Genomic DNA, 14,959 nt, shown 5'->3' on the forward strand with positions numbered 1-14,959 from the left:
TGGTGAATTACGCGCCTGAAATACCTTCTCTTTAGTGTTTTGGATCAGACCGTCACGGTCAATGTGTAAAACCAGCAAAGCAAATAAAAATAATAGGACCTTTGCACGCCACGTTCAGCAGGATACATCATGAGTGTTCACTTATTTGATTTACTGAGGTACTTGAGAATGGGACTAAACCATAAAGAGGCCTCTTCACCTATTGGTTTTATTTCAAACATCAAGGTCAAACCATGTATTATTGTCATGGTTATGCTTCCACATGAACATTACAACAATAGAAATTCTCAGGCATTATTTCACAATTTCAGAGAATTTGAGAAGTCAGAGGTGTGTCAAGTGTCAGTAAAAGTAAATCCCTTGGGGAAAAATTCACACTTAATTTACCCTTATTTTTATATAATGCTGTGGGGTTTTTTTTATCCTGTTCTAATTCCTCAACTATGTACAACTTCCGCCAAGGCCGTGGAAGCGTGTATATAGTTGACCACGAGATGGCGTTAGCGTCTTCTTTTTTGGAGAGGAGAAACTTTCTTATAAAAATTAATATGACTTTTGAACCTGGTTATGATATTAGTATCCAGTCAAAGCAAATAGATTCCAGTTCAACTTTATTTATCCAGCACTTTACAGCAACCCAAAGCAGGGAAAACCAAATGAAGTGTAAGCCGATATCAAACCATGGAATCAGCCTAATGGTGTGCCTCATGACCAAGGAAGCTTGACAATAATTTATTCATTCACTGTGCATCATCTACACTCATGAGACCTCCATGCATGCCTCTCCACAGACACAAATAGTTCCCTTTATGTGTGCTGCCTATCTCCAGTCAACATCTAGCCCGGCATTGCAGATAAGAGGAGCCTTGGTGGGTAGTTTTCTGATAACAGGCCTTTTAGTTTCATTAAATCAGTCATTCCAAACAAGGGCAACTGACTATGAGCTGCAATAATGGGTCTGTCCTTTTGTGAGTAGTGGCTCTGTGTTTTAATTACATTCATTTTCAAGCTCAGCGGGGATAAGAAAAATCTGCTCCCTCTTAACGAGCAACTCTGCAGGTTCAGAGACTTTGTGTACTTTCTGTGTATTTTACTTTTCAAAGGAAGCCTTAATCAAAGCTTGGGTCAGACTGAGTCCGAAATTCAGTCAATCAGAATTTATAAAGTTGTACCAATCTTTCATTGCAGGTTGTGTTTCTTTTCAGTGCCATGCATGTTGGAACTTGCAGCTGTGCCTCCAAAAGGCATGAAGCATGTCCCTTCCACCAAATACAAACGTAGCAAGTTTGATGAGTCCAAACAGGCTATAACTGCGCTGCAAATAAACAACACTCCAGCTTTTCATCTATTTCATTTAGTTTACAAAAACGTGTTACAGCATTAATAGCATCATTCTCCATGTGTGTGAATTTTTCAAAGCGCAGAGCATATCTTACAGTCTCATCTTGGGTTTAATTTAATGTTTTGAAATGAATTTAGGAGGTTAAGCTGAATTTTTAAAAACATTTAATGAGCTCAGGAGGATTTTGTTGTTTTTCCTTGATCAGAACACAGTGAGAGTCCATGTCGTTATTTATCGTTAAGCTTTACAATCCTCCACTGCTCCTAAAGAAAATAATTAACAGAAGCACGTATCTAGTGGCCATGGCGAGAGTTACCACACAAATGATGCTGTTCCTCGGGATAGATTCAGCCTGTGTGTGCTGGGATCCCGTGTCTTTTACAATCCACAGGCATGACATGAACCTTTGAGACTTCAGCAGCACAAAGTTCAATTGTGTCATTGACAAGTTAAAGTACAAACACAGAAATCAATAAACGAACAAACTTGAGATAATGTGACTGTAGGCTGGTCGGCAATGTAAGCAAACACTTTCTTCCAACAATCCCCCTTTTCTTTTTGTGTATTTTCATGTATGTTGTGTGTATTGGGGTCATGAATATAAAGAAAAGGATTTAAGGGAGGGACACTGACGTTGGAGAGATAAGGAGGTGCAGGTTGTGCCTGGGAGGAGCACGGCCAGTTATGAGGTGTAGGTGGGGTTGCTTTAGGCCAGGGGAGGGTGAGAAAGAGGACTATAACATGTTCAGAGAAGCGTGATGTTCGGGGCAGAAGTGCACTTGTGACGGGTATGGTATGGACCCAAGTGCAGTACACAACAGGCAAAGAACTGATGATCAGTCAACTGGTTTATTAACTGCAATCTGGCAAACAACGGACAGTTCGAGAGCGGGGCAGTGGACTTGGTCGAGGCAGGCAGAATCAGGCAAACAATCCAGAGGGAGACTGGCTGAGCTCGTGGTCAAAACAGAAGACAGAGTTAATTTACCGGGGGTCAGGCAGAACATGCAGGTCGTAAACAGGCAGGGTTGATTCTGGGAAGACAGGCAGGTAAACGCTGGAAGGTCACGCATAGCAGAGACAATCTGGCACCAAGTCAGTGTGAGGCTGGAGAATATATACTGGTTGGTGAACTGATTGATGAGTGAGGGCAGGTGTGTGATCAGAGGGTGTGGCGTGAGCAGGGGAGTGGAAACGAACTGAGTCCATGGGCTGGAGCAGGGTGTGACAGAAAAGGATTTAAGTGGGAGGGACACTGATGTTGGAGCGATAAGGAGGTGCAGGTTGTGCCTGGGAGGCGTACGGCCAGTTATGAGGTGTAGGTGGGGTTGCTTTAGGCCAGGGGAGGGTGAGAAAGAGGATTATAACATGTTCAGAGAAGTGCGATGTTTGGGGCAGAAGTGCACTGGCTCAGGCAGGAGTGCAACAGACAGAGAGATCAGGATGCAGAGGCTCACACGGCAGCAACAAAGAGGGGAAGTGTGATAATCAGCGTAGGAAATTATGGTCTAAATTTATTGTTGCTGTTTCGGTCACAGTCCAAGCGGGTGTACTTAGACCAAAATGAACAGTAATGGCAGCAAACAGTGTTATGTATCGACCTTCAAGATACAACTCAAGCCGCCCAGCGCATTATTACCAGTGAGGAACGGACCCGAAAGTGAGGACAGTTGGACTTCCAAGAAACGTGCTGATACTGGTAAGTGATGAATGGCAGAGCGAGAGTAAACGCTGCAATCATGGTGCAAATACTTTTACATACAGATACAAGCCAGGATGTGGTGATACTTCCTGGTAACTGCTCGATGTCCTAGCACAACAGAAAAGCAGAACGTTTGTGCCCTAACCTCAAACATTTAGAAGAAGATGATAGCCACTGCAAACATTAAAATAATAGCTTTACTAATTGCATAAAAAGTCAGAGTATGGAAGGAACATGTCACTCTATATCCAAGTATATATTTCTAATGATTTAAACAGCAGATGTCATCACTGGCTTCATGCTGGGTACAGATCATAGATCATTTTAATCATACATTTATTTCTCATGTAGCTTTGTTTTATTCCAACATATATTCAAACTCCATACTACACGGTAAATGTTTATGCTTGCATATAAAACTGCTCTGCAGGCATCCAAATGGGTAAAACTAAAAAGGTGAGAACTGCTTCACTAAGTGAGATGTGGTCTGCAGCACTTCTGTTATTATTAAAAGCATTTCATGTCAGGCTGAAATGATGTGTGCAATAACACGAGGACATGTCGATAAGGACATCACATGTGGAAATATGGTCACGGAGACGCTGTGGATGTAAACATAATCGTGCATCTTGTGTTTCACCTGTTTGCTGTATCAGGGTTTTCGACACGCTCCTCCAGCAAAGGTTTGGAACCACCCACCTTCGTAGAGCCTCTGCAAGACTGCCATGTGGACGAGGGCAAGAACATCACACTGCGGGCAATTATTGCAGGAAGCCTGCCAATCAAAGTGTCCTGGTTGCATAATGGTGAGCTGGAACCGTTTACTGTAAATCGCTTGCTAGCAAGAAGGAGGTTTTATAAGAACAAAAACATATTCATCCACAAGTCCAAGTATTTAAAATAAACATGGCGCACCGTGTCCTATGTTCCATTTATGATGACCACAAACATTTTAAGTTTGGTTAAAAATGTAAATCCTAATTGTTACTGTCAAATATGGCCATAACTGTACTATATTTAGCCATATCTGAAGAATTTTAAGCAATATTTCCAGGAAAGAAAATCATATTCAGACTTCAAGAGGCTAATTTTTCCTGTAATTGATCCATTATTCTTTCTCATCATTGTTCTTACCCGTTGCATTTGTTCTTCCGAGGGTTTCAATTTCCGTTGATTGTTCCCGCTGGCAGGTGAAGTGGCTCTCTTTGGGAAAGCCTCCTTTGACGGTCGGGAGGTGAGCTTTGTGCTGAAGGAGTCGTTGCCAGAGGATGCTGGGGCCTACACCTGCTTGATAGAGAACCGTGCAGGGAAAACGTCCTGCTGCGCTGCCGTCTTTATCAGAGGTCAGTTGTCGGGAGGTATTACTACCAAAAAACATCTTTTGGAGGTATTTCAGAATCAGCTGGTGTAATATGTCTAATAGTGGAGCACAGATTCAAATCTTCATGGGGGAAAAAAATCCCATATTAGATCCTCCTGCTTGTTAAATACACGGGGGAGACTCAGCAGTCAACTATGAGTGAGTCTGTAATATCAGCAACACACCTCCCCCACAGTGAAACAGCATTTTCTGCTGCTCAGATGCTTCTCAAGGGTGTCAAGGGTGCTTGAAATGGAGTTATAAAGAAGGAACTCTAATTTAGTCTGGAATACAAGGTCACCAAATGTTCATTTTCTGTAAAAACAATGGCATGAAATATGAGGGAGGGCCCTTCACCCCCACCCACCTACACACACACACACACACACACACATGCACACATACACAAATACATAGACTCAAAGCTAGATGGGATAAATATGTGTGCAGTCACTTATTTGCATGTGTTTTTAAATAACTGGAAAATCCAAACTTCATTTGAGAACATCCAAGCACCAATGTAAAGGAACTATGAAAGTTGTAGATGGCTTCCACTTTGAATCCAGTCTGTGCTGTAATTTACAGCTAAAAATCATCAGGTATTTATTCCTCATGATCTGTGGTCTATTTACTGTTCCTCTTTGCTGCCCACTGCAGACTTTGAAACAATGCACAGTCTAAAAAATCAGGTCTCAAGTTCCACCACTTCTGCACCCAAGAGCCTCGTGGAAAATGGCAGACCTTTACAGTCTCCCGCAGACGAGCAACTGAAGTCCAAAGAAACTTGCACCGCCCCTACATGTCCTGACCGGCTGGATTTAGCTCCAAAAGGTAAAAAGATGGTGTCTTATTCAACACACATTTAGATGAAGCCCTAATTTCCTGCCTTAATGCTATTGGCTGCCGTTAGCCGTTACGAGGATCCATAGTCATACAGCCTTGTGCTACGCCCAGTAAAGCTAGCAGGTCCCCAGTGAGCACCATGTAGGGGAGTGGGCAATGCACCTTTCACAGAGACCTGTTGAGTCTGTTCAACAACAGCCATCGAACGGAAGCACAGAGCCACACCTCCAGCTACTAAAACTCACCTGTGCTTCATCTGTTTCTGCAGAAGTCATCCCAAAGAAGAAAGCAAACTCAGAGTCAGGTGAGAAACCCAATTTATTATTTGTATTACCTTCATTTTTTTCTTCTTGCTGCCTTTCTCCCTCTCTCTCCTGTCTAAAAAAGTACGGGTCATTTATGTTGATCAGTAAATACAAACGGTGGATGTTTTGTATTGACACTTTTTTATTGTCTGTTAACACAAGAGGTTCATTTTCCTGCATTTTGTCACTATGTTGTCAGGTGTCGAAGAGCCTGAAAAACCTGAATGACATTAATGAATACGCAACAACACATTTTGATGGTGCAGATGTGTTGTGTTATTGTAACAAGGGATGGGTATACATGGTGTAAAATCTAGGACGGACATAAAATAATTCAGTTGTCTGGTGGTAAGAAGGTGAACTGTAGTCAAATTCTTTCTACCTAACCTCTATAGTCAAATTCACTATCCTGAAGGTCTACACTGTGTTTGAATGCCGTTAGAGATGATAATCGCACCATAACCATCAATTTAGTTTTACCTTTCCAAGAGCTTGATGTGTGTGGAAGGTAAAAATAGGAAATAATGTTTGCCGCTGTGTTCATTTCCTTTCAGGATATTTGTCCTAGTAAATAAAGAATAGTATGTAACTGCATTAGCACATATAAAGAGCGACTGAAAGTGACATTGTTTAACACACTTGATTACACAAGGACTGGTTCTACTCGTGTTTGGTAGGTCACCTGTGGTTTGCATTTGTTACCACTTGAGGCACTTGGTCTGCAACGTGCAACAGTAATAAAGGGCTGCCTGTAAAAGTAATACAGTTCAAATATGTACACTACAAATAGCAGATAATGTAGTCACATCCCACCGACAAACATTTTCTCTATCCCCATCTCATGACACACTGAGTTCCGCTCATTGTGGTGTTTTCAATAGCTCAGCACTTATCTAGATTCTGAGTCAAAACATGGACTTTGTTTGGTCTTTGCAGGAGCAGCGTTACGTTTTAAAAACCCTCCGCAGCAGCTCACACTGAAGGCGGGGCGAGCCGCGCGTGTGACGTGTTCTTTCAGCAGCAGCCCTCCCGTCGTCTCGTGTTGGATCAGAAATAAAGAACAGGTGCTGTCATTTTGAAACGGACTTTAAAACGTCTATCTGCAACCATTTGCATTCCCTGTCTCGCAGCGCCAGTTTAACTCTGTTTTGAATGTTCGCTCTCACCTGCAGGAATTCTCTCCACCAAGTTAATAGTTTTATCTGTCATTCTGAATGTGACGATAGATATATTGCACATCTTTGTCCAAAGGAATGAAATCGTTTTCTTTGACGCTGATACAGATTATTGATGGTCCAGAGGTGTGGGTTGAGACCACAGACCTGAGCAGTACACTGGTGATAGCAGAGGTGACAACAGAGCACAGAGGTCGCTACACAGTGGTAGCGAGAGACCGCAGGAGCTCAGCACAGCACACACTTACTCTGTCTGTAATAGGTAAGACAATGCACATCTGTATTTGCAGGATTACTTCAAGTTATGCTTCTCTGAACTACTGTTCCACTCTAATCCCAACAGAAACACCACAACCCCCTGCCTCCTGTCCTGTAATCTCCTTTGTCTCCACCACGAGTCTTGCGCTGTCCTGGTCGGGGCCCTGTTATGATGGTGGCACTGCCATCCTGGGCTATGTGGTGGAGATAAAGAACCCAGGAGTAGCTGAATCTGCAGACTGGAGGAAGCTCACTGACGAGTGTACGAGTACCTCATACGTAGTGTCTGCGCTGCAAGCTCATCAGGAGTACTGTTTCAGAGTGAGGGCCTACAACGAGGTGGGAATAAGCCAGCCAGGACCAGTTTCACCAGTGGTTAGGATGGAGCAGAAAGGTGAGATAATGGGGACAATGACAATAGGACAAAGAACAAATAGCTTAAAATGAGCCTCTTGTCACAGCTATTGTGTCTTTATTTGTAGATTTCGACAAACCACAGAAAGAGGACCCGCAGAACTACGCCTCTGTCACCATTGACTCTGCCCACAAAGTCAGCGATGACTACATTTTACAGGAAAAACTGGGAGTGTGAGTGCCGTCCAAAACATAATCTTGTTTTTCCACATCTGTAAACAGAGAGTACAAGCAGAAAGCAGTTCAGATGAAGTTTGAGGCAGACTTCCTCTCATTAGTGAGGGCAGGGAGCCAATTCCTAGCAGAGAGGATTGAAATTCATGCGTGTGGTGACATTTGTTCTGCCTAAGCACATAACAAACAACTTTTCTCCTCATCAGGGGAAAGTTTGGCCAGGTATTCAAGTTAATCCACAAGGAAACAGGGCAAGTGTGTGCTGGAAAGTTTTACAAAGGTCGACGCGCCAAGGAGAGAGATGCTGCCCGTAAAGAGATCGAGCTGATGAACTACCTCCACCACCCAAAACTGGTTCAATGCCTAGCAGCCTATGATCAGAAACCAGAAATGGTCATGGTCATGGAATTGTGCGTGTCCCTTCGCTTCAACATCTTGCATATATTTAAAGCAACGCAATGTAATAACCAGTTTTTGTGGTTTGTATGGCCGCAGCATCGCAGGCGGGGAACTCTTTGAGCGCATTGTGGATGACAATTTTGAGCACACGGAGCGCGCCAGCGTGCACTACGTGCAGCAAATCCTAGAGGGTGTCGCCTTCATGCATCAGCAGAACATTGTGCATCTGGACCTTAAACCTGAAAACATTGTGTGTGTTGACAAGACCGGCACGTTCGTTAAGATCATTGATTTTGGATTAGCAAGTAAGCTAGGTAGGTGTAATAAACCCTCAAACGGTGGCGTCACACAAATGTATCACTCCACACCTTGTTTGGCATACTGGTGGCATCTACGAGCACAACTCCACAGCACTCTTACAAATGTATCAAGAAAATCTGTTTGAAAGTGCATGCACAGGCACGTCATGTAGTTGATCCAGGTTTACGACCGCATCACGCAACACAATAGAAATGGAAGAGTAAGCCACAAAACGCAACATTTATTAGGAAAATCAGGCAACTACGCCAACAGCTAAATAATAGGAAGAACAACTCAATTGGGGACATTTTTTTAATACAACTACAAATTAGGATTCTTGATTATTTGAGGTAAAATCATTACATGATAAATGTTTATCATTACCGTTATCGCTCCACTATAGTTTGACATTTAATGCGCATTATGTGTTTACAGATAACACCACACCTCTTAAGGTGATGCACGGGACGCCAGAGTTTGTGGCACCTGAGGTCATTAATTACGAGCCTGTATGTCTGGCCACTGATATGTGGAGCATCGGGGTCATCTGTTACATCTTGTGAGTGAAACCCACCCAACAACCCATCCATCCACCTTTCCCTGCACAGGGTCGCGGGGGGCAGAAGCCTATCTGAACTGCCTCCAGGCGAGAGGCTACTAACTGATTGCAGGGCTAAAATACAGAGATAAGCAACCATTCACAATCAGTTATGATCATTTTAGAGAAGCCAATGTGAGTGAGTCATTTCAGTATCCCATAATGCTCTGGGCATGGGTTTGTAGCCATATGCAACGTTTTCTATTTGCTGTTGTATTTTAGCTGAGCCAGCACCGGTAAAAGAGGTCGTTTCACTGTTGCGCTGAACTTTAGTGCCACCCAGAGGTGTGTGTTCAAACGACATTGCAATGAAAGGGTCGTCTTCTCCTGTCTGTAGACTCAGCGGGGAGTCTCCGTTCCAAGGCGACGATGATGCAGAAACTCTGGCCTCGGTTACGGCTGCGCAGTGGGAGTTTAGCGAGGAGAGCTTTGAAGAGATCACACAGGAGGCCAAAGATTTCATCAGTTCCCTGCTTATCAAGCAGACAATGTAATGACCCAGCAATGCTGCCTGAAGATATTTGTTCCTGTAGCTACCTGTGTATCAGCTAACATATGCTTTCCAGGAGGAGGATGACCTGTAAACAGGCGCTGGCGCACCCTTGGATGGCAGCGTTTGACTCTGGAGAGCTAGAGGCCAAGAATCTGTCAAAGGAGAAGATGAAGAAATTTCTGGCGAGGCAAAAGTGGAAGGTGACGCCTCTGTACACTGTTTTTAGAGAGTGTACCTGACCAGAGACTTGACTTTTTTGTTGTTAAATAGAAAGCAGGTAAGGCCTTGTTGGCCCTGAAGAGAATGGCTCTACTCTCTAAAAGTGAAAGTTCAGCATCCCCTCCCATCACCCCTGGAGAAGGTAAAGCCTGCTTTTGTTTACCATTGGAGGATATTTATTTACTTCACAACATAACCTTAAAATAAATAGCGGCCCATTGGTTCACACACTCTTTGTCTTAGAATCACCATTTAGTCCGGAAGCAGAGCACGCCCTTCAGACTCTGGAGCACAAGATGCAGGGGGCTCCTCAGTTCACACAGAGCCTGAAGGACCAGACGGTGACCTCGGGATCCAGAGCACGTCTTTCCTGTCACCTCACTGGTACGCCTCAGGGTTCGGTTTGTACAATATGAACATAGCATTATGACTTGAGATTTTGGTGATTTTGTCCATGAAAACTTAGGGTAGAAAGTAAGTAATTAATGAATGTCAGGTTGACTTTACAGTTTTGCATCATTTGATCTATTTTGGCAGGATATCCTGACCCAGAGGTGGTGTGGCTGCGTGGAAAAGAGCCGCTGGTGGAATCCCCATCAGTCCAGATAGAGTATGAGGAAGATGGCTGCTGTACTCTGGTGATTTCCCAAGTTGGCCCAGAGGACGGTGACCTTTACACGTGCAGAGCCAGCAATAATCACGGGGAGGTCTTCTGCTCGGCCAAACTTACTGTTCAAGAGTAAAGTCTTGAATCGTGGTCTTAAATTTCCTTTTTATTTCGAATGAGACTTAATCAACCAGAATGTTATTTCATGCTATATACAATGCACATATTAAACATTGTACCTATATGTCATACTGTGTACGTGGATATTCTTTATCTATGGATAAAAACACAAGCACTGGTCAAAGAGCAATAATTGTTTTTTTTAAAAAAAATCAAAATATGACATCTTTGTTTTTTAACCACTTATCTATATGCAGTTGTATATGACGGAACTGAGATAAAATTATGTTGTAAAGAGAAGAAAACCACTGAAGGTGTTGTAGCCCATGCCGTCATCATAGACCAGCCGGTTTTCTTGGAGCTCCACGTATACATTGTCTCCCACCTCGAGCGGGATGACCACAGCGTTGCTCCCCATGTCGTTTGCATCGGACCCTGAGGTGTCCCAGACAGATGTCAGGCGGTCGCTGTTCTTCCTGAGGCTTACCACTGAATTGGCAACAGAATTTAGGTTGTTGAACATTGAGAACCGAAAGAAGTACATTCCTTTGACCATTGCTGTGAAGATGCCTGTTGAAATAGGAAGCGTTTATGATCCTTAGTTCTCAGGTGATTTTCTCCAGCTAGCCACTTTTCTCTGAAGCATACTCAACCTGTTGAGGGGTTGTAACAATTGCCAACGTTGGAGAAGACTTTCTTATACTGCAGCGGGGTAGCTTTTGTGAAAGGTCCCGTGTTTCCAGACCCAGAATCTCGGAGAGTAGCAGAAAAGGCCACCTGCGGTGCCCCTAAAGGCCGCAAATAATCACAGAAATCCATTGGAAATGAAGGATATATCCTGCAAATGCTACGTTTGCTCACCTCCTATGATGCTCCGCAGCTCCACGACAGTTTTCTCCGTTTGTTGCAACTTGTCTTCCAAGGCTGTTATTTTTTCTGCCATGTTTGTGAGTTTCTCCCCCATTGTCCCAAGGTTTTGAAACAAACTGATAGAGCCACAGCAGCTGAGCATGTCTGAGCACAAATGGACCTTTCCATCATTTTCAGTAACTTGTGCTTCGCAAAGACACCAGCAGAACGCCACAAGGAAGACTGCAATCTTCTTCATTGTTTTCAAAATATCAGCTTCGCTCTGGCCTTCTCCTTTTATATACCCAATACCGGTATATCTGGTGTTGTGCAAGACAGGAAAAACACGGACACACCTCATTTCAAATTCCATTTTCAATGGAATCTCCCCACTGCGGGTCCTTGACCCATCTGGTTAAACTCAAGGACTCTGGCTGACCGCTGCCTGAGGTACAAATTGGGATTTTATTTTTTGAACCATGCAGATACAAAAATGCTTTTGACATTAATATAGACTCTCCTCAGCAAATCAAGCGGTTCAGAGGGAGTGCGGGAAGCCATCCACCTCACCATCACTCTCACTCCCACCTCAGTGGCCTCAGTAGCTGATATAATGGCTGGCAGGGTCAGTCGGTCACATGATCACCTTAAAACTAATACTGAAAATCCCGACAGCCCCAGACAGGTTGACCAGGAAAACCCAATTAAGCTTAGCACCTGTGCTACGTAAACTGTTCCTAAATGTCACTCAGAAAGAAAGTCATGCAAGTCTCTGATACAAGTTTAAACATTTTTTTTAATTACACTGAAAAACATGAAGATACTGTACAAAGAATGTTTTCAGATGGCACCGAATATGGTCACCTAGAAATTTACAGTGTTTGACAAAGTGATAATTTAAAAAATAGCATTTATTTCTACACTTAAAATAAATATAGATATGAAAGTGAATAAATTAATGGTTAAGTGTAAGCTTACTTCATAATATTTTAAGTACAGCAAGTACAAAGAGAACCTCGCCAACAATACTAGTGCTCAAAAGAATCCAATAGGACGTCCACAAAGGTGAAAGGCATCACCTGGTCGCTACTGCCCCCTGCTGCTTCCCGTACAGCACTGCTGCCCTCGAGTCAAAGGCACCGATCATCTGTTTGACCACTTCATCAAAAAACAGACTGGTCAAATGACAGTGCAGGAGGGATTTGAACTCAAAGGAAACCTGCAGAAGACACGGCAGAGAGACCGAGCAAGTCAGATTTGATTCTGCCAAGCATGTGACAGACAGCCTCTAGATCTAAAATGATGTAAGATTTCAGCTGTAGCTCCTTGTATGCCTCTGAAGTGGAAGTCATTGTCTGAGGTAATGAGAGCTGGTAGCGAGTCCAAATCCGTCTCTCAGAAACCGTCATCCCTGCCAGCTATTTTACCTTCTTTAAATTAACATGCTAAAGACTAAATTGAGATGTTAATGAGCTTTAACTTTACACTCCCAACTGTCAGTAAAAGGTTTTTCAGCCATAATTGGAGCTCTCAATTTTTGTAATATTTAACATCTGTTCAATAACTACATTTTTCTTCTGGGAAAACTTGCAGAACATGCTAAAGCCTCCTCGTGTAATCACAGCAGCAACAGGTATTAATTTCAGTTTGCACACGTACATAGAAGTGCACTTTGCAGGAGGGGTGAAGGTCACTGGCACCAGGAAAGAATCGCCATACGGTCTCAAGATGACGGAACACGGACCCATCGGTGCACACGGCCTGTTTTAAAATTGATATTGTTTGTTTCTGGTAATGGCCTGAAAGCAACCAGAGGCCTGATGCTTCACCACTCTCTGGAGGACAGAATGAGGAAGAAATCGTGCCACGAAGATGATTTTCCACACACTTACCCTGATTTTGTGGTTTGGAATCACGGTGACCTCTGACGTGTACCTCTCCACAACGGGAGGGAAGCCAATTTCCAGCTCTGCCTGAAAGTCACCACTTTCTCCCTTGAATGCCCGAGACTTGGCGCACCAGGGCACAAAGTGCTGGTACTGGTCCACATTGGCCACCACGCCGTATAGCTGCTGCGGAGTATACCTGTGGAGAGCACACGCTGCCATCAACAGGGGTCACACCACAGGCCCATTTTTGAATTGGACGGGACAATGTTTCACGGGTGAACCCCCCCACCCCCAATTTATATTCAAATCCTCAATGACATTTTTATCTTCCAACATCCAAATCATCAATATATTGCCTCATTATTACTCATAACCGTGATACTGTTGTATTTCGATATGTGCATTTGAGATTTATTGGTTTATAATCATTCATGTTCCAACTTTACATTAAATCTAAACTGTTTTTTCACCCTTTACTCACCCCAATATCCTACTCTCGGTGTATTCCACCTTACGGGTGGTAATGGGGGCCACCAGGTTGATGAAGTTGCGTCTGGGGTTGCTGACAGGGTGGATGTTGTCAGGCCTTCTTGTTTGCAGGACTCCCCTGGAGCTCAAGTTTCTGCTGATGGAATTTGCCGTGAATATTCAAAGACCACCCAAGAAGTTTCTGTTTTGTGCCATTGTTGTTGGTTTCCCCCCTCTCGTTCCCTTTACTCCGTGTTTTATTAAGAATTTAACCAGTTTGAAAGTGCAAAACACATTTAAAGCGACGTTTAAATCCCTTTTTTAACACAAAGGAAACTCACTGATCATTAACCACAAGGGGTCGAAAACTCATTTTAAAGTCTCTTTACTAATCTTAGACACTTTGTGCCGCTAATGCCGGACTGCTACCAAGATATTCACAATATAAGTCAAAGCAACAGAATGATACAGCCCCAGTAACCTCCAACAGAACCATTGGAACAGAGTTGGCAACCCAGTAATCAACGAAACCGGCTGAAACTCACCTGCTGGTTCTTTTTGTGCTCCCACGCAAAAACTTGAGCGAATGTGTGTCGGACATCTCCAACATCGCCCTGAAGAATATCGGAGTGGTCCTCTTGGTCATTCTGCGGTTAACAAAGGAATGCAGCTCTTTCTTCCACAGAGAAACTCGAGCGGAACCCAAGCGCGCAGCGGCGGTGCCGGATGAAGTCGACTCCGTGGGAGGCGCCGTGCGCGCCGGCCAATCACCGAGCTGGGCGCTCCATCTCGGTGCACATTTAAATCACGCTTTTAATCAAGATCATCATAAATACGCCTTGATCAACATTCTAGTCTGGTCCATTTTGGAATCTCTTATGAGAGAAACTAAGATAGAACCCAGAGCCGGGCCTCTCAGAACCTTAAAAGTGACCATAAATTAAATGTTCTCTTTCATCCAATACTGTCATGGAGTTATAGAAGACAATAAGACATGCATAATAGTTCCCACATTTTAAAATTAATCTTGATTTAAATGAGACAACCCCCCTTTATTTCCATTTCAGAGCCAAGGTCAACATTTGGCTTGGTTTGTCTTATTAGTGAAGTATGAGCAAAGTCATCCCTGCACGAGAGCCCTCGAGGTGTTTTCACAGTTTCACGTGTTAGTCAAAGTCTGACCTGCACTACCGGGAACTGATCCGTGCAGCGAGCACGTGGAACAAGCAGGCGGTGTGTGTGTGTGTGTGTGTGTGACACACCTGGACTTTGGTGCTTCAGATGCGTGCTCAAAGAACAGCTGTAAAAATGAAACTGTATAAAAGTCAGAACAGGAGGATTCCAAGAAAAACTTCCTGAATCTTTGTTTCGTCATCATCAATGTCCATGCTGGAGTTTTTGTATTTGACCAGACTGGAATTTACAGGTTTTTTGTCAAATCCTG

At 43.6% G+C, this 14,959-nt stretch overlaps 3 protein-coding genes across 5 annotated transcripts; 1 reads left to right on the top strand and 2 right to left on the bottom strand.

The window, feature by feature from the left end:
• The first annotated feature begins 2,616 nt into the window (after positions 1–2,616).
• On the top strand, positions 2,617–10,438 carry mylk5 (myosin, light chain kinase 5). Of its 2 annotated transcripts, XM_057014911.1 has the most exons (17): positions 2,617–3,041; positions 3,701–3,850; positions 4,235–4,387; positions 5,062–5,235; positions 5,516–5,551; positions 6,489–6,616; positions 6,836–6,989; positions 7,071–7,379; positions 7,468–7,573; positions 7,780–7,983; positions 8,069–8,286; positions 8,708–8,831; positions 9,208–9,360; positions 9,437–9,563; positions 9,634–9,724; positions 9,826–9,966; positions 10,120–10,438. In XM_057014911.1, exons 1-17 carry the CDS (start codon positions 2,906–2,908, stop codon positions 10,323–10,325), a joined length of 2,610 nt encoding a protein of 869 aa, XP_056870891.1. In that variant the 5' UTR covers positions 2,617–2,905; the 3' UTR covers positions 10,326–10,438. The 2 variants fall into 2 exon arrangements, with proteins under 2 accessions (XP_056870891.1, XP_056870892.1); XM_057014912.1 differs by lacking the exon at positions 2,617–3,041 and having other exon boundaries at positions 3,737–3,850; positions 4,201–4,387.
• Positions 10,335–11,459, bottom strand: LOC130515001 (complement C1q-like protein 2). Its single transcript, XM_057014981.1, has 3 exons — positions 11,171–11,459; positions 10,963–11,097; positions 10,335–10,879 (listed from the first exon to the last, which is right to left on the bottom strand). Exons 1-3 carry the CDS (start codon positions 11,415–11,417, stop codon positions 10,593–10,595), a joined length of 669 nt encoding a protein of 222 aa, XP_056870961.1. The 5' UTR covers positions 11,418–11,459; the 3' UTR covers positions 10,335–10,592.
• Positions 11,460–11,934: 475 nt separating this feature from the next.
• Positions 11,935–14,472, bottom strand: si:ch73-141c7.1 (coenzyme Q-binding protein COQ10 homolog, mitochondrial). 2 transcript variants are annotated; one of them, XM_057014294.1, is made up of 5 exons: positions 14,061–14,472; positions 13,529–13,672; positions 13,051–13,243; positions 12,818–12,919; positions 11,935–12,377 (listed from the first exon to the last, which is right to left on the bottom strand). In XM_057014294.1, exons 1-5 carry the CDS (start codon positions 14,159–14,161, stop codon positions 12,234–12,236), a joined length of 684 nt encoding a protein of 227 aa, XP_056870274.1. In that variant the 5' UTR covers positions 14,162–14,472; the 3' UTR covers positions 11,935–12,233. The 2 variants fall into 2 exon arrangements, with proteins under 2 accessions (XP_056870274.1, XP_056870275.1); XM_057014295.1 differs by having other exon boundaries at positions 13,529–13,669; positions 14,061–14,461.
• Positions 14,473–14,959: the final 487 nt, after the last annotated feature.

Source organism: Takifugu flavidus, chromosome 18 (genome assembly GCF_003711565.1).
Source record: "Takifugu flavidus isolate HTHZ2018 chromosome 18, ASM371156v2, whole genome shotgun sequence".
NCBI lineage: Eukaryota > Metazoa > Chordata > Actinopteri > Tetraodontiformes > Tetraodontidae > Takifugu > Takifugu flavidus.